We start from the raw sequence: 27,004 nt of genomic DNA on the forward strand, positions 1-27,004 counted from the left end.
AGTAGGAGAATTTGGGTCCCTTGAAAATTCACCTCTCCTTTGATGGCCAATTTTAATGAATTCTCAAGGTTATATTCCAAGTCTGAATTCTTTGAAATGCAACGGGATTCCTTCAGAATTCTCACTGTGCTTTGATGTTTCTTGACTGCTGTGCATTTACTTTTTTAAAAAAAAAAAAGTGAACAGGAGGTATTTATAAAATGTGTATGTGAAAAACTGCCAGCAAATGATGCTCCTGGTCCTTTGTGTATTGAGAAAGTAATTCAATTTAGTTTTGTAAGGCAAAGGAAGGAAACGGCGAGGGAGAAAGCTGACACCAGGAAAACAAAGGGCGCCTTTTCTTTTCTTTTCTTTTTTAACCCGGGCTGTATAGAGTGCAAAAGAATGCTTTATGTCTGAAAAGGTATATGTTTCCAAAGCCCTCTAGAATCATACAGGGAGGCCCAGCTGTGCACTACACCTGCTGAGTCTAAATCTTTCTTTAAGGCCATCAATCTCCAAGTGACTGCTGCTGCTTCTCCATCTTGTTAATGTACTTGGGATTTTCAAGGTAAATGGATTTTCCACAGACTCACTACATCTAGCAGCAAGTTATCTACAGAAACTAAGTAGCTGCAGTTGGTCAGAACAAATAGTGCAAATCCTATACCCCTGTGTGAGACTCATTGAAACAGCCACAGCTTTTCCTCAGACTGCTGAAGGAAAGATTTCCATATGGCTGTGCAGTCTTGGAAATGAGTTGTATGTGGGTGTGTTTTAACGTGTGCTAAAACATTTCTTCCAGTTGGCTCCAAAGCACACTGTTCATCCCTAAAGAATAGGTCATACATAAATTCATGTCTTGCACTGATACCAATTTCAAATAATTATGCCCTGTGAATCCTACCATTAGCATAAAGTAAAAAAAAAATCTTTGTTGAAACCTAGGGAACAAAATTTAAATTTTACTATGCATTGTTCATACCTCCCAATATCTTAGCTTGATCTTTATTTATTTTTTAATAAATTCCCAGAATTTCAGAATGCATTGACAGCGAAGCTGAAACAGTTATGCAGCTGCGAAATGAGCTGAGAGACAAAGAGATGAAGTTGACTGACATCCGTTTAGAGGCCCTCAGTTCTGCTCATCAACTGGATCAGCTCCGGGAAGCTATGAACAGGATGCAGGTAGGAAATGTGTAGTCTATCCAGGAAGCTTGAAAGCAGATCCCTTGTGTTAAGACATTGGTGGTATTCTATTAATGCTTTCCACTGAGCAAAGATGATCAGGTTCCTGAAACCAGAAAGTTTTGTATGTACCAAGTGCCAACACAAGGGCCTTAAACTACAGTTGCCACTAATTGTCATCCAGAAGTTCATAAGAAGCAACAACTGTTTGCTTGGTTCTTATGCAACTGTGACTCTTCAGAGCTTTGATAAAAGTATACTCTGAGAAAATACATTTCCTACATCTGTGTGTTTCTCTAACACTTCTGCAGATGTTTACTCAAACATAAAAGAGCTTGGAGGTAAATAGAAGATGGAATATGCATGAAGCTTATTCTTTCTCTCCCCAACTCCCACAAGTTTCACTTGAAGGTCTGAAGAGGAAAGCTACAGTCAGATTTGCTTGTTTGCTTGTGCAGCTGTTTTTGGAACCTGATAAGGCAGGGACCTGAGTTACTCAAGAAAGTTGTACTTACGTTTTCTCGACTGAATGTGTGAGAGCTGAAGACACTGTGAGGCAGATTCATTGTATGCCACCTCCTCTATCTAGTTTTGCACTTTTCTTTCAGGGGTTTTTTGAATTTTTGTTTCATAAGTCTGTCTTGCTATCTTTATTGCTTTTATTTTTGTACAATTTGCAATTAAATTTGCATCCAAAATAGACATTTTGATACTAGTTAAAAATATAATTACAATGGAGAAAAATGGAAAATTATATTAAAACATTATATGCCCTAGAGCAGACATGTCAAACACAAGGCCCGCGGGACGGATCCGGCTCACGGAGGGCCCATATTTGGCACCCGTGACTGTCCCAGAAATGGCAAGGGACTGGCCTCTGCTGCGCCAGCCCTGGCCTACCCCAGCCCAGCTGAGCACCACCACCACCCAGCGCACACACATGAGTGCTTAGGGGTTGGTGGTGCACAGCAGTAGCTGCAGCTCATTTGCCTCACCCCAGCCCAGCCCTCCCAACCTAACCCCATCATGCCCAGCCATGACCCATTTTGCCGGACCTCTCCTCATCCAGCTCTGCTTTGCCGGGCCACACCTTTCCTCACCTGTGGGATGTTTAGTTTAGTTTAGTTTTATTTGATTTCTATACCGCCCTTCTCCCTAGGGACTCAGGGCGGTTCACAGGGCATATATAAATAACGATACAAAAGTTAAAAGGAAATTAAACCAGTGCCCAGTTAAAAAAACAACAATAATAAAGTACTAAAAAACACCAATTTAAAACCCATATTCCCCCATCAGGCCAGACCAGCTAATTCAAATAAGTGGGTCTTCAGCCCGCGGCGGAAGGATCGGAGGTCTGATGCCATCCGGAGCTCAACCGGCAGTTGGTTCCATAATGCCGGAGCGCCCACAGAGAAGGCCCTCCCCCTGGGGGCCACCAGTCGACATTCCCTGACCGGAGGCACCCTGAGGAGGCCCTCTCTGTGGGCACGTAGTGGGCGGAGGGAAGTTGACGCCGGCAGCAGGTGGTCCCCGAGGTAACCCGGACCCATGCCATGTAAGGACTTAAAGATCATGACCAAGACCTTGAACCTCACCCGGAAGACAACTGGTAACCAATGCAGCTCGCGGAGAAAAGGTGTAACATGGGAGTACCGGGAAACTCCCAAGACAACTCTCGCGGCAGCATTCTGTACCAGTTGGAGCCTCCGAGTGGTCTTCAAGGGAAGCCCCATGTAGAGAGCATTACAGTAGTCAAGGCGAGAGGTCACGAGTGCATGAGTGACCGTACACAGGGCATCCCGGTCCAGATAGGGCCGCAACTGGCGCACCAGGCGAACCTGGGCGAAAGCCCCCCTAGTCATGGCCACTATATGATCTTCCAGAGTAAGCCGTGAATCTAGGAGGACTCCCAAGTTGCGAGCCCTATCCACGGGGGGTAAGAGCTCACCCCCCATAGAAAGAGATGGAACATTTTGAATGTCCCGGGATGCCGGAATGTACAGCCACTCAGTCTTGTCAGGATTGAGTTGAAGTCTGTTCCTCCCCATCCAGACCCGAACCGCCTCCAGGCAACGGGACATCACAGCGAGGGCATCACTGGGGCCATCCAGGACCAGAGGGAGCTTATGCGCCACCACACTCTCAACAACCTTCGCAAGAAAGCGAAGGTTGGAGACTGGACGAAAGTTGTTCAATACAGCTGGGTCCAAGGCAGGCTTCTTGAGGAGAGGTCTCACCACCGCCTCCTTCAAGACGGTGGGGAAATAACCCTCACTCAGAGAAGCGGATATAACCGCCTGGAGCCAGCCTCGTGTCCTCTCCCTAGCTGCATAAACCAGCCAGGAAGGGCACGGGTCCAATAAACATGTGGTGGAGCTCAGCCTTCCCATAATCCTGTCCACTTCATCAGGGGTCACAGAATCAAACTCTTCCCAGATAACATTGACAAGACCGCCCGTGTCCTGATCGCCAGACTCTGCCCAGCTGGAGTCCAAACCGGTCTGAATCCAAGCGATTTTATCCGACAGATGTTGGCTAAATTCCTTGGCACGACCCTGCAAGGGATCCTCCCTCACCTCCTGATTAAGAAGTGAGCTAGTCACCCTAAACAGGGCGGCCGGGCGATTATCTGCGGACGCGATGAGGGTGGAGAAGTAATTACACCTCGCCACCCTCATCGCTGCGAGATAAGACCTAATATGGGTTCTTAACCGCAACCGGTCGGGTTCGGATCGGCTAGACCTCCAGCAGCTCTCTAGGCCCCGTTTCCAACGCTTCATCTCCCGGAGCTCCGTGGAAAACCATGGAGCTCGCTGGGATCTGCACCGGGTCAGGGGCCGCAAGGGTACAACCTGGTCAAGTGCCTCAGTGGCTGCCCTTTCCCAGGCTTCCACTAAGGCATCCGCCGAGTTGTGAGCAATGGAGGCAGGTGGGGACACCAGCGCTGCTTGGAATCTATCAGGATCCATTAAGCATCTGGGGCGGTACCATCTAATTGGCTCCGTACCCCCACGGCGGGGGGTGGCAAAACGGAAGACCAGCTGCAGGAGGTGATGATCGGTCCATGACAGGGGCATAATAAATGGAGAGCCGCCACCAAGATCATCCAACCACCGTCCAGATAAAAAAATCAGGTCAAGGGTGTGGCCTCCCTCATGAGTAGGCTCAGAAATTACTTGCGTCAGGTCCATGGCCGTCATGGAAGCCATGAACTCCCGAGCTAGCTCAGATGAACCTCCCAGGGAAGGTAGATTGAAGTCTCCCAAAACAATAAGTTTGGGAAACTCAACCACCAACCCCGAGAGGATATCGAGCAGCTCGGGCAGGGCTGCCGCTGCGCGACTAGGCGAAATGTACACCAGCAGCAAGCCCAACTGCGCCTCAGAACCAAATCTCACAAAGAGAGACTCACACCCGACTATCTGAGGAACGGTGGTCTCCCGCGGACATAAGGTCTCCCTCATAGTCACCGCCACACCGCCACCCCTACCATGAGCTCGTGGCCGATGTAGCACCCGGAAGCCTGGTGGGCAGAGGTCAACCAAAGGGACCCCACCCTCTGGGCCCAACCAAGTCTCCGTGATGCAAGTCAGGTCCGCGTGCTCACCCTCAACTAAATCCCTAACGAGGGGATGTCTGGCCTATGGGAGTGTGTGGTGGATGCCTGGCCTGTGGGAGCACGCAGAGACACAAGCCGAGCATTGGCCATCACCCTCTCTGCCATGTGGTAAGGCCGGAGAGAAGAACACAGTGTTACAAAGGGTGTTACAAAAAAAGGGGAGCATCCCCCTTTCTCCCCCCTCTCTTTTTTTTAACCTCCTCCCACTCCGTTCAGTTGCAGCTGGCGGTAAAGAGTGAGAAGGGGGAGAAAGCAGGGAGAGTTTTTGTGTGTTTAAATTTTATAAAAATGCAACAAAATAATCATCTGGGAGGAACCATAATTTCTGTGTTGTCAATAAACTCTATTCAAGTTTGCTTCTGAGAGGGATCACTGTCTTTAACCACCTGCAAATCAGGTTTACAGTTTAACTGAGAAAGTTACACTTTTGTTGCAGGATTGACAAAAAACCAGCTCAACCAAGGAAAGAAAAGCTACAAATGTTGTTTTTTTCCCTTTGAACTTTGGAGGACTCTAGTGTGTATATAGTGCACCAGTTTTGCTCTATATCTAGTGACAAGAAGATAGACCTTATCTTTTGTGAGAAATAAAAAGTTCACTGGAACAGGGTCAGTGAAGAAAGTACAAAAGAAGGAAGCAGGATCTCAGCTAGAATCTATGTATTGTGTGGGTACATGTGTGTAATTGTGTCTATCTCCACTTGAGATGCGGGTAACACAAATGCATCGTTAGAGACTATACTGGAGCATAAGTTTGTACTTCCTAGGAGTTTAGACATGCTGATCTCTATGGTTCTTTCCAAACCTTACATTTTATGTTTCTATTATTCCATGATATATTTGATCACATTCCAATATAACAAAAAATATATGTCTGTCTTCCTCCTTTACTGTTTTTTTTTAAAAATCCAGAGTGAGATTGAGAAATTGAAAGCCGAAAATGACCGCTTGAAATCTGAAAATCAAGGCACCTGTAGTAGAGCCCAATCTCAAGTTATCATTTCATCGTCTCCAAGGCAATCTATGGGTCTGTCACAGCACAGTCTGAACCTCACAGAGTCAGCTAGTCTTGGTGAGTATGTAAGAAAGTCAGTGGGCAGGTTTTCTCCTGTAACAGTGAATTCAATTAATCGATAAGATGTTAAAGTGGAAGAACGGGAATAGTAAATCTTTCTCCCATAACAAAGTTAGTTCTTCTATAAGCTGAAATGTAATATAAACACAGCATTCTAGTTATAACCTCAAGTAAAATAAATCACATTCAATGATCTGATTGCAAACATTTAGTAGAGTTAAAAGTTTTTTTTAAAAAAAACAAAAGTTTGTGTTAATAGTTATGTGATCTTTGTTTCTTATGTAACTATTCCCAGTTGTTAGGAGATTTTCATTTGTTCAAAGTGGGCTTCACAATTTTCAAAATACAAAAGCTGACATTTTAAACAGCATGTGAACCTCAGCTTTCTTTTATAAATTTCAAAAACCAAATCAAAACTAACCTCCAATATTTGAAGAAAGAATCTGTGTTTCCTACCAACAGATATGTTGCTGGATGACTCCACGGATGGTTCTTCTCGGAAAGAAGGTGGCAGGCATGTTAAAATAGTTGTCAGCTTTCAGGAGGAAGAGAAATGGAAAGAAGTGAGTCGAAATATTTTTGGTCTTGATAATATGATTAATCATGTTAATACAGGTAGTCCTCGACTTACAATAGTTTGTTTAGTGACTGTTCAAAGTTATAAGGCACTGAAAAAAGTGACTTATGACTGTTTTCACACTTACGACCATTGCAGCCTCCCCATGGTCAAGCGATCCAAATTCAGAGGCTTGGCAACTGACTCATATTTATAACGGTTGCAGTGTCCCAGAGTCATATGATCCCTTTTGTGACCTTCTGATAAGCAAAGTCAATGGGGAAGCCAGATTCACTTAATAATCATGATACTAACTTAACAACTGCAGTGATTCACTTAACAACTGTGGCAAGAAAGATAGTAAAGTGGAGCAAAACTCACATCAACTGTCTCGCTTAACAATGGTGGAGCAGTGGGTTAATGCCTCCTTAAGTAACACCAGCTGCCTGCAATTAGTGCAGGTTCGAGTCCCACCAGGCTCAAGGTTGACTCAGCCTTCCATCCTTCCGAGGTAGGTAAAATGAGGACCCAGATTGTTGGGGGCAATAAGCTGACTTTGTAAAAATGCCGCTGGGGGGGGCGAAAGCCCTAATAAGCAGGCATATACATAGAATGAAGGCTATTGCTAAGCACATTGATTTGTGCTTCTTAGATTGTAAGCCTCCCTGAGTCTTCGGAGAAGGGCGGAATATAAATGGGATTTTTAAAAAAAAAAATGGGTTAAATTGTGGTCATAAGTTGAAGACTATCTCTATAAGGTTACTGTTGCTCTGTTTATTTAAATTATAGAGTGTTTTTCATTGAGGGATCCCCAAATCACTCAACAAGCAGTTTCTGAACCAGATCTGACACCAAATGGAAATGGGTCCTGAAAACCTATTTTGCCTTTGAACCAGATTTACCACCTTGCTCATAACATAACTAGAGAAGGGTGTTAAAGAGAGAATATGCCAGCACATTGTTCAAGTACCTCTTGAATGCACAGCCACCTTTCTCAGGCTACGTGACCTCCATAAATTGAAATTGAGAATGCTGAGATTTATTAAAACTAATCCTAGTTTTCAAAAGCTGTGCAAGGAAAGGTCATGTTGTAATTGCAGAAATGCTTCAGTGCTGAAAAGATGAGTTCTGACCTGGGTTCTCCTAGCATATGTGTTGGGTTTTTTTTTAACCCCTTGTATCTTATTTCATTGCTGCTCCTGATGTATGATTATGTTTGGACTTCTACTCCAGACCTAATGCCAGCAGCCATGATTGTGGTAGCAACTGTTGTGAAGTCCAGACCTCTTAGTGCTTTAGGAATTTAGAATAAATAAATAGGGAAACTGAACCAAGCTTTGAGGGAAAATATTTTCAAGCTCTGTCTTGTACATATTAAAAAATATCCTCTGGCTTTTCTCCTTTTCTTGTTTTAAGTAATTGAAAGTATTTGGGAGGAAAGTGATTCAACACCTACATCAGATGTAGAGCAAGGGGCAAAGGACTTTTCTGTCAGTAGAACTCGTTTTAGGCTAAATTAATTATTTTGGATGTGATTCCAATCTAAGGAAAAAAAATCCTACTCTGATGTTTCAGTCTCAATAAAAAGCTAATTTTGATGTATCCCAGTTTATGGATTTTAGATATAAAGAATATCTAGAGGATAGATATAAAGATAGATATAAAGAATATAGAGAAGGATGCTTGGACAGTGTCTTATGAACTATTGAACAAGAGAGATCCAAAGCTATGTAAAATTACACAAGAAATTGTGCAATAGTGTTTGCAAACAAAAATATCTTTCTCCATTACAGGTAGTATCTGATATAAAGGTCTTGCAACTTTAAGAGTATATTTTGGAATAATTTTGGTTAAAGATTGTGGAGCAATGCTTCTGGACCATAGTAAAATATTGTGAATTATTGAATTATTTATTTGAACACATTTCTTTCCCCCTCCCTTTTTTACGATCCTGTAATACTTTCTATTGGGGTGGAGTCAGGGTGACTGAGTGGAGCTGTGCGTTGAACACCTTTCTTTTAATAAACTTAAATTTTATTTAGGATTCTAGGCCTCGCTTATTCCTAATTGGCTGCATAGGAGTCAGTGGAAAAACCAGATGGGATGTTCTTGATGGCGTTGTTAGAAGACTATTTAAGGTAAATAATGTTATATTGTTTTTTTTTCTAACAATGCCAAATTTTGTAAGCTATCTCAGTGTTTTTATATATAATTTATTTGATTAAGACCTAAAAGAAAACTTAGGATATTTTTTGTTGGTAAGTAAGCAGTTATTAATTGTAGAAGATTTTGAGAACCACAGCTTATCTCAAAGTTTATTAAGAACTAGTTTACTATACCTGAGATGATTTGATATTGAAAACCAAGTTTGCCTGTCAGCAAAGATCATCAAGCAGAACAACCAAGACAAGTTGGTTGTCTTGACCTGACGCAAGTAATTTCAGAGCCAACTCATGAGGGAGGCCACACCCTTGACCTGATTTTTTTATCTAGACGGTGGTTGGATGATCTAGGTGGGGGCTCTCCATTTATTATGCCCCTGTCATGGACCGATCATCATCTCCTGCGGCTGGTCTTCCGTTTTGCCACCCCCCGCCGTGGGGGTACGGAGCCAATTAGATGGTACCGCCCCAGACGCTTAATGGATCCTGATAGATTCCAAGCGGCGCTGGGGTCCCCACCTGCCTCCACTGCTCACAGCTCGGCGGATGCCTTAGTGGAAGCCTGGGAAAGGGCAGCCACTGAGGCACTTGACCGGGTTGTACCCTTGCGGCCCCTGACCCGGCGCAGATCCCAGCGAGCTCCATGGTTTTCCGCGGAGCTCCGGGAGATGAAGCGTCGGAAACGGGGCCTAGAGAGCTGCTGGAGGTCTAGCCGATCCGAACCCGACCGGTTGCGGTTAAGAACCTATATTAGGTCTTATCTCGCAGCGATGAGGGTGGCGAGGTGTAATTACTTCTCCACCCTCATCGCGTCCGCAGATAATCGCCCGGCTGCCTTGTTTAGGGTGACTCGCTCACTTCTTAATCAGGAGGTGAGGGAGGATCCCTTGCAGGGTCGTGCCGAGGAATTTAGTCAACATCTGTCGGATAAAATCGCTCGGATTCGGACCGGTTTGGACTCCAGCTGGGCAGAGTCAGGCGATCAGGACACGGGCGGTCTTGTCAATGTTACCTGGGAAGAGTTTGATTCTGTGACCCCTGATGAAGTAGACAGGATTATGGGGAGGCTGAGCTCCTCCACATGTTTGTTGGACCCGTGCCCTTCCTGGCTGGTTTATGCAGCTAGGGAGAGGACACGAGGCTGGCTCCAGGCGGTTATATGTGCTTCTTTGAGTGAGGGTTATTTCCCCACCGTCTTGAAGGAGGCGGTGGTGAGACCTCTCCTCAAGAAGCCTGCCTTGGACCCAGCTGTTTTGAACAACTTTCATCCAGTCTCCAACCTTCGCTTTCTTGCGAAGGTTGTCGAGAGTGTGGTGGCGCATCAGCTCCCTCTGGTCCTGGATGAAGCGGATTATCTGGACCCCTACCAATCGGGTTTCAGGCCCGGGTACAGCACGGAGACGGCATTGGTCGCTCTGGTGAATGATCTCTGGAGGGCTCGGGATAGGGGATATTCCTCTGTCCTAGTCCTATTAGACCTCTCGGCGGCTTTTGATACCATCGACCATGGTATCTTGCTGCGGCGTCTCAGGGGATTGGGAGTGGGAGGCACAGTTCTTCAGTGGTTCTCCTCCTATCTCCTGGGACGCTCGCAGTCGGTGTTGGCAAGGGGGCAGAGATCGGCCCCTAGGTCTCTCGTTTGTGGAGTTCCTCAGGGGTCGGTTCTCTCGCCTCTCCTGTTCAACATCTATATGAAACCGCTGGGTGAGATCATTCGTGGTTTTGGAGTTGGGTATCATCAGTATGCTGATGATACCCAACTTTTCTTTTCGACCCCAAACCACCCCAGTGATGCCCTCGCTGTGATGTCCCGTTGCCTGGAGGCGGTTCGGGTCTGGATGGGGAGGAACAGACTTCAACTCAACCCTGACAAGACTGAGTGGCTGTACATCCCGGCATCCCGGGACATTCAAAATGTTCCATCTCTTTCTATGGGGGGTGAGCTCTTACCCCCCGTGGATAGGGCTCGCAACTTGGGAGTCCTCCTAGATTCACGGCTTACCCTGGAAGATCATATAGTGGCCGTGACTAGGGGGGCTTTCGCCCAGGTTCGCCTGGTGCGCCAGTTGCGGCCCTATCTGAACCGGGATGCCCTGTGTACGGTCACTCATGCGCTCGTGACCTCTCGCCTTGACCACTGTAATGCTCTCTACATGGGGCTTCCCTTGAAGACCACTCGGAGGCTCCAACTGGTACAGAATGCGGCCGCGAGAGTTGTCTTGGGAGTTTCCCGGTACTCCCATGTTACACCTTTGCTCCGCGAGCTGCATTGGTTACCAGTTGTCTTTCGGGTGAGGTTCAAGGTTTTGGTTACGATCTTTAAGTCCTTACATGGCATGGGTCCGGGATACCTCAGGGACCACCTGCTGCCGGCATCAACTCCCCTCCGCCCAGTGCGTTCCCACAGAGAGGGCCTCCTCAGGGTGCCGCCAGTCAGGGAATGCCGACTGGTGGCCCCCAGGGGGAGGGCCTTCTCTGTGGGCGCTCCGGCATTATGGAACCAACTGCCGGTGGAGCTCCGGATGGCATCAGATCTCCGAACTTTCCGTCGTGGCCTGAAGACCCACCTATTTGAAATAGCTGGTCTGGCCTGACGGGGGATTATGGGTTTTAATTGTTGTTTTAGTTTTGTATTACTGTTTTTAATTGGGAATGGGTTTAATCTTTTTTAATTTTTGTATTGTCTTTTTTATATATGCCCTGTGAACCGCCCTGAGTCCCTACCAAGGAGAAGGGCGGTATACAAATTAAATTAAAAAAAAAAAAATTTCAGGACCAAATTCCGACTGAAATGGTTCTAGAACAATGTCCTTCATTCTTCTAGAATTTGCCATTTGCCTTCTTCCACATTTGGAGCTTGAGTAGGATTGGCAATCCAATCTAACCTGAAGACCTTGGGTTCTACTTTCTACCTGGGCACTACAATTTGGTACAATTAAACTACAAAAAATTGCAGTTGACAAGGCTGTAAACAAATCGGCACATAGCACTACTTTTGGTAACAATGCCTAATTAAACATCTTGACTGAAAGTTTTTGAAGAAATTGGAGAAATCACTAGTCATTCTTAATGCTATCATTGATTGATTGTCCATTTTTGCTATAATGCTTATGCAATATAGCCCCAGAACCTAAGTCAATCAAAAATCCTAGGAGCAATGGATTAATTAAGCCCATCCTATAAATAATATATTTTTCATAAAAATATACCTCTTTAGTTGTAGGTTTGAAATTTCTTCCTAATGCACATACACACTTCTGCATTCTGCAATCTTGCTCCCAAATTCAGCAAACAAAACAACTTAGTTTTTGTTTATGGCAGCCTGTAAGCTTAAATGTATAACAACCACTTTTTAATCAATGTGCACTATGCACAATTGCATTTTACAATATGGCTAAATAAAAAAAAATACTCATGGAATGCATCAATCTTTGCTTCACTACCTACCTGGACAAATAGACCATCAGATCAGGTGAATATACAGAGATTGCCACTCTCAGGATTTGAAATAATTAAACCAGCCATTCTAAACATGGAATATTTTACACTCAGAAGATTTTGCACAGTCCTAGTGACAGGGAAATATTTGTCACAATGACAATAGCTTCTGCCTTGTAGGATGAACCATCAACAGTAAAGGAACAAGCAGTCAAGAAATATGCCCCAAACTAGCCCTTTGTAGAACAGTAATGAAGACCCTGAAAAAAACTTTCAAATGCCATAATGTGTTTCTGTTCACAAACACCACAGTTGTGCAAGTTGTAGTATATACCCCGTGGAAGTGAAAGTTGGACTTTAAAGAAGCAGGATAGGAAAAGAATTGATGCCTTTGAACATTGGTGCTGGAGAAGATTCCTGAGAATAGAGTGGATAGTCAAGAAGACAAACCAAATAGATCATTGAACGGATCAGTCCAGAATTTTCATCTTGAGGCACAAATGATCAGGCTCAAATTATTCTACTTCAGACACATTATGAGAAGACCTGGCTCTCTGGAAAAGGCTCTAATGCTGGGGAAGATGGAAGGAAAGAAAGGAAGTGCAAGGTGGATGGATTCAGTTACAGTGGTGATGAATGCACCATTGGGGAGATCTGCCTATCTGTGTGGTTGCTAGAAGTCAAAAATGACTTGATGGCATATAATTATTTCCCCTAAGTATTTGATCGTGAAGTTTTTGTCTTAAAGCCCAAAGCCATCTGTATGTTAATTTTCTCTTTTGCTCCCTCTTCCCAGGAATACATCATTCATGTTGATCCCTTGAGTCAACTTGGGCTGAATTCGGACAGTGTCCTGGGATACAGCATTGGGGAAATTATTCGCACAAATAGCACAGAAACGCCTGAGCTGCTACCCTGTGGCTATCTGGTTGGTGAAAACAACACCATCTCTGTGAAAATCAAAGGTAGATTGCAGCTGATTTATTTGTTACGACTTTTTATACTTGTAGGCTTTCTGGATTTCAGTACAGAAGAAAATTTAATTAGCTTTCTTTCTGCCTTTCTTTCTTGGCTAAATGTTGTTTCTCCTTCAGTTGGATACCACTATTAGTAAGAAAGGTCAAGTGCAACCACATTCCTATGAACTTTTCACGTCCCTGTTTGTGGATTTCTACAGGTGGGCCTCATTAGTCATGGTCCCATTGCATTGTTTTGTATATCCATGACTGGCAAATAAAGACCAGACCTTGTTACTCACTGCCTAGTTTCATGTACAGAGAGTCCTCCTTAGGATGGCAGTTGGGTGTGGAATTGCCATTGTTAAGCAATGTCATATAAAGCACGAGATCATGTGACCACATCAATTAGCAATCAAGGACTTTCCTATTGCCGTCGTAACCCTAAGTCCATGGGTTTTTAAGTGGGAGGTGGTGGGAAGTCTCATATTAGTAGCGCAAAGTTACTGCAGGAGGGTGGGGCTGAGAAGGATGCACAGACTGCACACAAGTTGAAGGAGGAGATGCTGTAATGTGGCACAAGTGCAGGGAGCTCAAAGGCGGAAGAGCAAGGGTTGGTTGAAATCTGGGCTGGGATTTATCAAAGCCACCTTGCAACTTTCCATGCCAGATTCCCCACTGACTTTGTGGGAAACCAGCAGGAAAGGTTGCAGATGGTAATCACATGACTGATTGTATTTGTAATCATTGTAATTGCAAGCTGTGACCATAGCAGCATTGTGATGGTCGGTAAGCAAGGGCTGTCACTCTTCACAGTTTGGGGCAGATGAGTTTGTTTGGAAGAAGCCTTCTGCAATGTTCTTAGGTACTTTATGCATGAGTTTTTCTCAAGGTCTCATTATCCAGAGATTTGTTATTTGTGGTTATTAAGCCACAAATAACAAAAACCACCTGTGCAAATAAAGTGTGTATTTCACAAAACATTTCCAGTTATTAGAAAGAAAGGACCTGTCTTATTATGTAGAGTTTTGTTAACCTGTATAATTTGTTTATCGTTGAAATATTCTTTATTTCAAGAGAAGTAAATAAATACAATAGAGCTTGGGACCCAACAAAGCTAACTTAATGGCATTTGCTAAAGTTGCTAAAATTCTCAAAGCTTAAGACCAAGAACTGGAATTATATTATATATGTGCAGACTAGGATAGAGAGTGAATACACAACAGAGCTGTGAAAATCTATGAAAAGAAGATTTTTTTTCCTTTCTCCATCCCTTCCCCAACCCAAACTGGAAAGTGCTACAGATAGCTTTGTAATACAGCTTTGCATTTATATAGTAACAGAATAACAGTTGGAAGGGACCTTGGAGGTCTTCTAGTCCAACCCCCGGCTCAAGCAGAAAACCCTATAACATCTCAGACAAATGGTTGTCCAATCTCTTCTTAAAAACTTCCCTTGTTGGAGCACCCGTAACTTCTGAAGGCAACTTTTTCCACTGATTATTCTAATTGCTGTGATGTTTGGGTTACCTGAAAATCAGTTCTTCCAAATGTAACAGTCCATGAACGTTGGCAAATAAAGAGAATGTAGGTTTATTGTCTTCAACCACATCTTAAAGACCCAATATTGTTCAGCAAGGAAAAAGGTGATTGCTTGCAGTCCCTCCTCCAAAGATTATTACTATTCAGTTTTTCTTGATGTGTTGCTCTGTAACAAATTCTGATGTGGTATCTAAAAGTTTACACTTAAAAAAACCAGGAATATTGAGTTATTGCTAATAAGTTTCTTTTAGTAAGAAAGGTCTAAACTGACGTTTCCATCATTTTTTGTACGCTATTAAAAATTTTGTATACAGTGGTGACTATCTGTAGTTCGGGTATAGGATGAGGGTGGAGGTTTGTTTTCCGAGCTTGGGGTTGATTACCAGGTTAGGTAACATCTTCAGCAGAATGTAGGGAATGTCAGTATTGGTGTTCTTCTGCTTATAAGGGCTTTGAGTGGTCAGTAGGTCTTGTGATGAGAGGGTCATGTCAGGTGAGGGTCTTGTAATGGATCTTGTGAGGGGTCAGGTGTGAGTCGTGTCAGTTGAAGGTCAGTTGAGGGATCTCGTGGGGCATCAGGTGTGGGTCATATCAGATACATGAGGGTCTTGTGATGGGGAGGTCACATCAGGTGAGGGTCATTGGGAGTGGAAGTGCTGGTTGGGGTGGGGGGTGAGGGTTGGTTGAAGGTTGATACTGTTGCTGGTGAGGTTGATTTGGATTCTGAGGGCTTCATAGGCTGGTTGTAGGTCGATGTGTCTGTTGATGGAATTGCTTGTGTAATGCCGGGATTCAATAAACTCACAATAAACACTTGACATTCCCTACATTACGCTGAAGATGTTACCTAGCCTGGTAATGAAACGTTTGGAAACCAATCCACAAGCTCAGAGAAAGAACCTCCACTCTCACATTTATATTAACCCCCCCCCCCATATGCAACTGTTCTATGATGCTCAGTCTTAATAATTTCTGCCTGAGTGTCAAAACATCCATGTCCAGGCAGTCGTTCTGCAGAAGTTCCATCTGTTGGTTTGCAAGAATTGCTAGCTTTCTCTTTTATGTCAGCCAGCTGTGCCTGCTGACATTGAATAGCTTTTTTGTGTATGGAAGCTTTTCTGCCAAAAAAAAGGAGGCAACTTCTTCTAACAGAAAACTGAGATGATGTATGTTGATGAGTAGGCAACCAGTGAGAATTAAGAGACAAGTATCAATTTGCAAGTCTCAAAGGGGCTTTTTCAAAAGACAACTGGACTATGTTTTTTTCCCCTCTTCAGGAAGACGTTTCTGTCAGAACTGAAGAAGCTTCTTGGATGAGAAGCAAAATAACTTCCTCAAGGGGGGGGGAAACATAATCCAACTGCCTTTGGAAAAAACACCTTTTGAGACAACCATGACCTAGATGACTAACAATCTCCATAGACATCAATTAGCAAGATTTACAGATGAGCAAAAAATAATTTAAAGTGTGGAAGAGGGGGAATCTTGAAATGCTTTCTCCTAATTTCTTTCTTCTTTTTTTTAAACCCAAACCAAGAGTTTGCCTTTGGATTTTGCATGAAGAGTTGATGGTGAAATATTTTGTCTGCTGAAATTAAAAATGCTCCTTAAGAAAAGTATGCTGCAACTCAAGTTATCGTTGCACATTGATAGAGAAATCTACAATCTGTCAGATGGTAGAAGATTCTGATACACATAATTAGTATGCCTAGCCATCACAAGAATGGAGAATGTTTAGAAATGGATTAGGCCAGTAATCATGACACCTACATTTGATAGTCAAAATATTTATTTCTCAGAGGTTACTTTGATTAATTTTGGAATAAGCTAAAAAAAATGAATGGAGAAGTACAAAGAGCACTAGATTATTTTTAATCAGTGTACAAATACCTATATGGATACTTTTGATTTATGCATTTATACATTCATGAAACAATTTGCACATTCATTTTTTCTCTTGAAATCACCTCAGTGTGCACATCATGATTGTATTTATTGTTTCAAAACTCTACAGGAAGCTTGACTTTGACAACAGAAATGCACTACTTATTTCATTAGTCAGACCTAGATTTTTTTTTCCCTTTGAAAAACCATGTATGGCATGTTTTTAATTCACTGGCTTACAAGGTGACAAATTTTTGTAGTTCTTTATTGCAAAATGTTGATACTGATTAGGATCTGTTCCACTGGACCCCATTGTACTGCATTATCTTCCTTTTTCTATTCCATTCTATGTAGAAGTCTTTTTTTTGTAAAAAGGAACGTTCTTTGAGAATTATTAGGAGTATTTTGCCTATTTATCAAAGTTAATAAAAATTGAAAATTAAAGAGCTTGAGGATGGGGAAGTTCAAAGATACAACATATGAAGTAGTACCGCTTCTTTCTTGTGCAAGTGACATAATAGATTAAAGAAAAAAACACAAAAAAGGTTTAAATTGTGGTTTTTTTGTTCCCCCCCCCCCCAATACTACAGGTCTTGTAGAGAATAGTTTGGACGGTCTGGTATTTGAGTCTCTAATCCCAAAGCCAATTCTACAGCGTTACGTGTCACTCTTGATAGAACATCGGAGAATCATTTTGTCTGGTCCAAGCGGCACTGGAAAGACCTACTTAGCCAATCGCCTGTCTGAGTACATGGTGCTTAGAGAGGGCAGGGAGCTGGCTGATGGTGCTATTGCAACCTTTAATGTGGATCACAAGTCCAGTAAGGTGAGTGTTACAGATACTCTGTTGGTGAAAATATTGCTTCTGGATCCAATCTGTGTTGATCACAGAGACCAGAGTTTTAGTCTTCCAAGCTTTTGGCTCAATGGGTTAGGACGCTGAGCTTGTTGATCAGAAGGTCGGCAGTTTGGTGGGTCGAATACCTGTTACTCGTCCCAGCTTCTGCCAACCTAGCAGTTCGAAAGCACGTAAAAATGCAAGTAGAAAAATAGGGACCACTATGGTGGGAAGGTAACAGCATTCCGTTTGCCTTTGGCGTCTAGTGATGCTGGTGACATGACCACGGAGACGTCCTCGGACAAGCTCTGGCTCTTTGGCTTTGAAACCGAGATGAGCACCAGCCCCTAGAGTCGGAAACGACTAGCACGCATGTGCGGGGGAACCTTTCCCTTTAAGAAAGCTTGGAAGATTAAACCTCTGGTCCCAGTGACTGACCCAGATGGGATCCAGAAAGTTTATCCTGGAACACGTAAATTTGTCTCCATGCATGAATGTTGTTTCTGTTCATAAATAATTTTATCTTCCAGAGCAAACATTTCATGGGAAATGAGTTCTTATACTTTACCAAGAATGGAGATATGTTAGGCACTTTGCTTGAATAGTAGATGGATATGATTTCTGGACCGGGAAGAGGGATCCTTCTATATAACGAGAAATAGTATTTGGTTACTAATTAATGCCTTTTCGGATTTCCTCTTCTGTCTCCTGTAATGATAATTTGTACTAATACTCTACAAAATCCACCTATACAATGGCATTCCTGGAAATGGAATATCTTGACTGGTGTCTTAATCCTTTAGGAATTCCAAGCCTGTCAGTGCTACTTCCCTTTTTGTCTTCTTCCTTATCCAGGCATATAATGCCAAATTTTCATAATTGCTGCTTTTCATAGGCCCTGTTCTACTCCTGGCTTTAGATAGTATTCTAAATATCCTATTCAGATATGAGATCAAGGTAGACCTATCACTATACAGAGAAGCAATTACATGCTTTGAGAATCACTATTTGAGGATTAAGCAAAAGAACACTTATCTCAGGCTAGAAAACCAGCTTGCCTGAAGAATTATTTCAAGAGTTTATTCAAAATATGTTTTAAAGAACTAGGTTGCTCTGGGGTTACTGCTAGATTTTTCCAACAAACTTTTTAGAATTGAACCAATCAGCCTTCCTTCCCTCCCAAGATTTCCGAAACACAATTGCAAGCCAGGTTGTTGTTTTTTTTCTGATTGCATTTTTTTCTCTTTTTACAGGAACTCCGACAATACCTCTCCAACCTTGCAGACCAATGTAGCAGTGAAAATAATGCAGTGGAGATGCCTCTTGTAATCATCCTGGACAATTTACATCATGTCAGCTCTCTAGGAGAGATCTTCAATGGGCTTTTGAACTGCAAGTACCACAAATGGTAACAGCATTGTTTTACCTTTGCCTTTCATAGTGGAAAGTCTCTTTCTCTATCAACAAACATATTCTGTGAAGATTCATTTAACTGATTTCAGTGCCCACAAATAGAATATTGTTTATTTAAATAAATCTTAGTAAAATGTTATTGATTTTAGTTCAACTGCTACTCAGAAGTAAGCATTTCTCTTAAGTAAGCATGCAGGATTTCTATATGAATTATAGTCTAAATCAGTAAAAAATAAATGCAGCTATAAATCCTGCAACCAAAGGTTTGACTGAAGATTTATTCAAATTAGTACATGAATTATTTTCACAAACGTACCCTGAGATTTGATGTAAAGCGCTACATTCTATAACCGATAGACCCAAAGGACATAACTACACAGCACACAGAAATAAAAAAAAATCTAAAGCAAATCCCTGGCTTTTCATTTTATCTGTGTCTACAAAACTAGGAGATCCCTAAAACAAATATTTCTATGCTTTGATTATGTAGACTTCTCCAGCTTCTTAAAGATTCAATATTAACAGAAGCTTTGGGAGAGATGGAAAACCAGCCTTTTTCTGCAGAGTTCTGCCAATGCCTGTTTTTTCTTTTTAAAAAGCCTGTCCTTTTTTCATTGATAGCACATAATGGCTGGAGTAATTTGAAAATAGCTGTCCATCCCCTGCTCTACATCCCTCACCAAAAACTACCTTTTAGGTAGATTCTGAATTCTACCATGAGCAGTACATCCAAAGGACAGTAGGTTAGGGAAGTGTAGATGACCAGGCTGAGTCCAAGGGAGAGGTCAAGTAAGTCATAAGCCTCAAGTCTCTTCATGCCCACAAGAGATCTAAGTCCAGCCCCCCTTGAATTCCATTAACTCTTATCTACTGCCAATTTGCTTTGACCCTTAGTAGTTCAGATTCTTGTAGAGAGTGTTAGCATGCAATAAACCTGTATTCATGTGAGCCACCTTGACTCCTGATTTCCTGTGCTTGACAGGAAGACTGCTCTAGATTTCATACGGGTTTTCATTTCTCAATTTTTGGGGGGGGGGGTTTCACATTCTGAGCACTTTCCTTTCCAGAAACCCTCCTCTTTTAAATCTGTACATTTTAAATTTTTCTCTCACTGTTTTTAAAATGTTTTTTTCAAAGATTTAACTGACTGTCTCCCTGAAGAGTAAATAAAATATTCTAAAGCATCCCAGAAATTCAGCTAGCACGGAGGAGCATCACAATAACCCTGGGATAGAATCTGTTCACAGGTTATGTGTAGGAAGCAAAAAGAAAAAGAAAAAAGCACATGGGATGATAATGCAAATTTTTAAAAAAAAGATTTTCTAAAAATAAAAGCTGGCTAATCTTTTCCCTACAGCCCTTACATCATTGGAACAATGAACCAAGCCACTTCCTCCACTCCTAACCTCCAGCTGCACCACAACTTTAGATGGGTACTATGTGCCAATCATACTGAGCCAGTCAAGGGCTTTCTTGCCCGATTCTTGAGAAGAAAACTCATTGAAACAGAAATTGGTGGCCGGGTGAGAAATGCAGAATTAATTAAGATTGTAGACTGGATTCCCAAGGTTTGGCAACATCTCAACAAGTTCTTGGAAGCTCACAGTTCTTCAGACGTTACTATCGGTGAGAAATTTAAAACTATGCCCGGATTATTTGCAGGGTGACTTCTGTCCAATCATTTCTTCCTAACCCGTTGGATCTGACCGAACAGGAATGCTGTGAGTCCCAACAATTAAGGCGTATCATTGGGTGGGACCAAAAAAGTGATCTTTTTCTATCAGGGTCTTGTCCTTTGGAACATGATTCCCTTGGAGATTAGATGGCCCCAGCCTGCTGAGTATCACAACGTCCTCAAGAGAGAGTTGTACATAGAGATTGGATTGCGAGTTAAGAGTTTGTGAGATGGTTACTATAATAGCTGGCTGACTAGTTTTTACTTTGGCTGCCAGTTATATATTTTATTTGCTATTTTTTTTAGCTGTGGTTAGCTGCAGATATCACTATAGTGAGATGGGCAGCCATACAAATTTGATGAATAAATAAATAAGTGTCCTAATCTTTCATAGGCTTCTTGTGAACAGAAAACATTAATGTCTCTTTTCATAGAAAATTAGAGGTCATCTGATTATTATAATCTGATAATTATATAATCTAAATTATCTGATTATACAGAGAAAACTCACTTTTAAATGTTCATCATCCAAGATGCCGCAAACAACATGTTTTTGATGATAAATTCCTGCTTAGTATAAATACATGTAAATTGTTTATTTCGTACAACTAATATACTCTATCATAATAAATTTTCCTTATCTGTCTTATTTTTTTATTTCTGTTGTTGTTGCATGATGTTATGGTTAAGATAAATGCATCAGTTCCTCCTTACTGAAAATAATCAACTTTACATTTCCCTTGATTTTCACAGGTCCACGCCTGTTTCTCTCTTGCCCTCTAGATGTGGATGGGTCAAGGGTTTGGTTTACTGACTTATGGAACTATTCTATTGTTCCCTATCTTCTTGAGGCTGTCAGAGAAGGGCTACAGGTAAGCACAGTTTACAAAAACTGGGATATAAATATGACAAATATAGCACAGGTGCACAAATGCAGGCTGGTTGTGGTCAGACAGGACCTCGCAAAATCCTGAAATCCCTGGACAACAGGCACGGGACCACACTTTTTTGTGCCCTTTCTGAAAACAGCCACAAATGTCCCAAGAGGCAACAAAGCCAACATTTTTGGATCTATTTTTCCATGTTTTGTTGAGCATTAAAGGGAAAAAATCATTGCTAGTGCTTAAGACATTGGTTTTTCCTTTTAAACTTGCCAAAATGGTAACAATCACCCAATTTTGGAGGGTTTTTTTTAAGGATTGCTATGTCTCAACAAGAGTAGTCTTTTACCTTTAAACCCCCCCCCCATTTTTCTTCCAAATGGAATTGAAAATATCAGCCCTGCTTAAGTGCTCTGAGACTCAGATTTATTTATTTATTTGTTCACTTATTTAACCACTGCACCTGGTGGCGCAGTGGTTAGAACGCAACTTTGCAGACTAATTCTGCCCACAGCGAGGAGTTCAATCCTGACCGGCTCAAGGTTGGCTCAGCTTTCCATCCTTCTGAGGTCAGTAAAATGAGGACCCAGATTACAGGGGACAATATGTTGACTTGGTAAACTGCTTAATGAGTGCTATAGAGCACTATGAAGTGATATATAAGTCTAAGTGCTATTGCTATTTAAGGCCATGTGCTCCTACAGGTAATTATCCTTGGTCTATGACCTCAATAATCATAGACAAACTTGGAGTTCTTGACTAATCACTGTTCCCAGTTTTCTCATTTACCCATTTTAAGAAGGTATTTCCCTTTTAACGGGCTGTTCTGCAGAAATTTCATTTTGGACTCCTGCGTATCCGAGCATGCTGATGCCTTCTTCTTCAGGTGGATGGAATGGTCATTCATGAGGCCTTATATTCCCTGCTACTGATATGGAAGGAAATGCAGACAGTTGGAATAAATCAGCTAGGAATCCTTGGTTATATACTGTCTAACTAATATTATCCAAGCTGGACTATTGTTAGCACAGTTGTGCAAGGCATAGACATATAAAACCACCCCACTGGAGGCATTCAAGTTACATCAACACAGGGAGCCATGCTCAGAACAACTGAAGTTTTCAAAAAAGTGCCCTAGGGCAGACTTCTCTTTCCATAATGTGAATATTTGTTTTGTTGAGGTCAGGTTGCATCAACAACAGGATGTTAATCCTGATGCAAAAAGCTGGCTCTCTGTGTGCTGCAGGGACTTTCCTCTGTAGTACTATCAAATAAAGAAACATTAAATTTGGCACTTATTTCAATTTGGCAATTCTCTCTTTTTCTCAAGGGTTTTAATGCTTATAAACACTTTTTATGACTTTGAAATGAAGAACAGGACCCGCCCTTTTTTCTGTCCAGTCAGTGACTTCTTGGGTACATTGTGGAAAGAATATAGCATAGTCTTTGTCATGAGGTATTCTACTTTGAGCCATGAACAGGCCATTGTAATAGCCCCCACTTGCTCTAGTTTGAGTTTTTCTGGAAATTTGGAAAATTGGAAAGTTAAATAAACATTTGACTTGGGCTCCAACTTGGTTATTCACCAGCTCCTGAAAAGTGCCGTTATCTCTCCACCCTTGTGTCATATTCAATCTTAAATAAATTTATTCTGAAACAAAAACACATAGAAAGCCTTTACAACAAAAGAAAAAGAAAAAAATATATATACTATATCATTTTAGCTGTAAAGAGTTACAATTCTCTATATAGCTATCTAATTGCCCTCCGGGTGAGATTTAAGGTGCTGGTACTTACCTTTAAAGCCCTACATGGCTTAGGCCCGGGATACTTGCAGAACCATCTGCTGCCGGGAACGAATTCCCATCGCCCAGTACGCTCACACAGAGAAGGCCTCCTCAGGGTACCGTCAGCTAGGCAATGTCGGCTGGCGACCCCCAGGGGGAGGGCCTTCTCTGTGGGAGCGCCAGTCCTATGGAATCAGCTCCCCCTTGAGTTAATTTTATTTTTATCTTAATTTCTGTACTTATTATATGTTTTGTTGTTAGCCGCCCTGAGTCCTTCGGGAGATAGGGCGGGATATAAATCCCATAAATAAATAAATAAATCCAAATGTAGGTATATATTTCTAATAGATCGATATATTTACCACCTTGCAATTATCAGACAGAAAACTAGTAATGGGAAGAGATGGGTCAAGAGAAAATTGTAATTTTAATTTACCATGATTCAGAAACTAGTTCGTGACATATTAAATAGCAATGTGCACATTAACAAACTATATATTATTCTGATTATAGAGGAATTGAGTGGGGAAAAATGCCTTTCACTATTTCTAAGCAATAAAAGTCTCTGAGTGCTTGAGTTTAATTTTCAATATTTGCACGAATATCTCTTTCAGATGTAACATAGCAATAACTTTGACATGCATCATGCTTGTCTATCTGTCTCTGAGTATATTAAACGGGTTGTTCAGCAGGTCGTAGAATCTCTTTGCATATTCCATTCTTTATTTCAAGATTTATTGAAAAAGGTTTAACTGCATACCAAACAATGTAAACTGTGAATGCATCAAACATTTGGTTTCAAGCACACACATTCACCTTACAGGAAGCTAAGATGAACCACTGCAGTTTTTGCAGTCCAAGACCACTTTCACTTCTTACCATTATATGAAATAGCCTCAAGACAGAAATGTTTCCAGTGGTTTTATCCCCACAATAACAACATTTTGAGTAGATTGGACTGAGAGAGAAGGATTTGCTCAAACTATAAAGTGAGACTAGATTTGACTCCTCAGTTTTACTTCAACTCTGGAACAACCCCCCCAATGCGGTATTTCTCAGCTAGTGTGTTCCAGCCATGTTGAAGATCCTGGAATTCCTAACCTATATTCAGGGAGTAGAAGTCCCAATTAAGTTATGTAGTGGATAGATAGAGCTGCACCAGAAATCCCTTCTGCACATTCCTTACACCTGAGACTGAATTAGAGACACCCAAAATCGCTTTTGCCCCACTGTCTGTCACTCCTTTCATTGCTACCTGTAACAAGAATAAACCACCTGATCACCCAGAAGTGAATTGGGCAACATCCAGAGCAGCAGCAACAAATCATTTCCAGAACTGTTTTTTGTTTTGTTTTTTCCCCAGGAGTGAAGGGAAGATAAAATTTAAGATAAATGTCCCTGGGTAAAAATGCAGAAGGCAGCATTTTGAACCACTGGCCATGCCAGGACGCTGCACTGCAGTTATTTGGAAGTGCTGAAGGAGGCCTCTGAAGTGAGAGGAAGCCAAGCCGCAGGACCGTTTTGCTTTGCTTTAGGAACTGGTAGGGTGGATGGGCTGCACTGCTTCATGCAGGAAATAGCTTCAAAGGCGAGCTTTCCAGGTGCCTTGCCTGAGGGAAATGGCCCCTTTGAAGCTTTGCGCAGTCCTGTGTGAGCCATAAAAATTGGATTTGAATGTTGTATGTCTTGACTTACCAGGTTCACCCTTGCCTTTGGAATAAAGAACCTTTTTTAAAAAAAAAGAATTTAAAATATTTATCATAGCTCTTGAGCCCCACTTTTTCCAGAACACCTTAGAGAGATCAATATTAAAACTGGCTTATAAGGCAAAATGGCCATTACAAAGGAAGGGGAATAAAAGGGAAGAGTTAAAAAGGTAGACAACTATTTTTTTTAAAGAGTTGTCTACCTTAATTCAGCTGTTAGCTGTTGTGCTCCCCGATATGTTGCAATATAACCCAATCAGCAAAGTTGATCTCTGGTCTCATTTTGTTGAGGTGATGGGACTTGAAATTCGCAGCACATCTAGAAGACATCAAGTTGGGAGAGGCAATCTTGACATTTTCTTCCACCCGCTGTCTCCTGTAGTAATTGTTGAACCACCCAAGAAGCATTCCGCAAAAAGATCTGCGCTTTTATTGGTGGCTTTCCCTAATTTATGATTTGCTTTCAGAAGATATGGTGACATCTAGTGGGCAGATTTTGCTCACAAAGCCTTTGTTGTGCTGTCAGTGTAGAAGGTGCTAAGAATATGGGTAGGAGAGGAGAATCTTCCTCCCTAAATATTGAGTGTAACCCAGCTCATAGGCATCCATGGTCACATGTATTTGTATCTTTTAGCAGATTTTTTTTTCTAGATTGTCAGGAATTTTTTTTAATCATCTCTGGCTTAGATCTAAAAATGCCAATTTGTTCTTCAGTCTCAAATGAACGTATTTTTCTCCCAAGTTTTGCGTCTATGTAGGAGGCATTCATTCATTTAGCAGATTCATATCCCAGCCTTCATTCAGGATTTGGAGGTATAAAATATGTATATAGCATTGCTTCCTGCATTTTTCTTTTAAATGAAGAGAGAGAGAGAGAGATTCAAAAATATAGATAGCGGTACTTCTAAAATATTTTTTTAAAAAAGTCCCAGTAATTTAGATTTTTAAAAACCCAATAACATCCAACTCTGCTCTGTTTGTTTTCTCTCCACATTGTCAGACTATTTTCAGCACAGGGTAGACCTTCTGGTTGAAAAACGAGGAGACCACTGCTCGCTCTCTCTCATCTTTTATTTTCCTCTTATTCACATTGTTATAAACACAGGATTGGAAGATTCCTCACATGAGTTGAACTCATGAGGAAAACATGAGAGTGTTGCTATGCATTTGTGGCTAAAAACGAGTTTGATATCAAATCCCTTTATTCAGAATGGGTTTGTACTGTTGTTTGCAGCTGTATGGTAGAAGAGCACCGTGGGAGGATCCTGCCAAATGGGTGATGGACACTTATCCATGGGCAGCTACCCCACAACACCACGAGTGGCCTCCTTTGTTGCAACTGCGTCCAGAAGATGTTGGCTTTGATGGCTATTCTATGCCACGAGAAGGTTCAACCAGCAAACAGGTTCCACCTAGTGATGCTGAAGGAGATCCTCTGGTGAGATTCTCAGCATAACGTTGTTTATATACGGGACATTAGATGGTGAAAGGATTAAACGCTGGGAGGTATCAAGGCTGTTTCTTCAAATTAATTTGTAAAATATTCTAAAGGTAAACTCGGAATAGGTGTGGCGAGATTGTGTGATTTATACTAGGAATTTAGTATTATTGTTGGATAGAAATGAAATTACTGTGGGGCTCTGTGTGTGGTGATTTATACAGATAGTCCTCGAATTATGACCACAATTGACCCCAACTGCTGCTAAGCAAAACATTTGTTAAGTGATTTTTTCCCCATTTTACCGCCTTTATTACCCCAGTTCTTAAGTAAATCACTGCAGTTGTATCATGGTTGATAAGCGAATCTGAATCTCACATTGACTTTACCTATCAGAAGGTTGCAAAAGGGGATTATGTGACCCCAGGACTCTGTGACCATCATAAATACGAACCACTTGACAAGCATCCAAATTTTGATTACATGACCATGGTTGTAAGTGTGAAAACGGTCGTAAGTCCCTTTTTTCAGTGCTGTTGTAATTTTGAATGGTCACAAAATGAACCGTTGTAAGTTGAGGACTACCTGTATTGATCTCAAGCAAGTTTTAGTAAAATATTTTTAATAACTCAAATTTATAATAAATCAATCCTTCCAAAATGCTGATCCAGACTCTAAGACTTGACAGTTACTTATGTTTGCTTTATTAAATGTATTGACTGGAACTAAGGACAAGGAGATTGCATCATTGCAGCTGCCATTGAAAATTTGTAGGAAAGAATATTTGTTACAAAACATGGCTTTATTATCTCTATAATAAGGCGGTCCATATACAGTATGCGGTGCTGTTTTATGTTACAACCAAGCAG

General features: G+C 41.8%; 1 protein-coding gene across 1 annotated transcript in view; it reads left to right on the plus strand.

The window, feature by feature from the left end:
* NAV2 (neuron navigator 2) overlaps positions 1–27,004 on the plus strand; it is a 189,360-nt gene that overhangs the window by 160,519 nt on the left and 1,837 nt on the right. The window contains exons 24-33 of the mRNA XM_083355147.1: positions 1,014–1,167; positions 5,698–5,857; positions 6,323–6,423; positions 8,459–8,554; positions 12,813–12,981; positions 16,988–17,223; positions 18,489–18,643; positions 20,006–20,274; positions 21,077–21,195; positions 25,932–26,135. Of these exons, the coding sequence (XP_083211273.1) occupies positions 1,014–1,167; positions 5,698–5,857; positions 6,323–6,423; positions 8,459–8,554; positions 12,813–12,981; positions 16,988–17,223; positions 18,489–18,643; positions 20,006–20,274; positions 21,077–21,195; positions 25,932–26,135 (1,663 nt within the window). The remainder of the gene's footprint in view (positions 1–1,013; positions 1,168–5,697; positions 5,858–6,322; positions 6,424–8,458; positions 8,555–12,812; positions 12,982–16,987; positions 17,224–18,488; positions 18,644–20,005; positions 20,275–21,076; positions 21,196–25,931; positions 26,136–27,004) is intronic.

This window comes from Vipera ursinii, assembly GCF_947247035.1.
Source record: "Vipera ursinii genome assembly, chromosome: 1".
NCBI lineage: Eukaryota > Metazoa > Chordata > Lepidosauria > Squamata > Viperidae > Vipera > Vipera ursinii.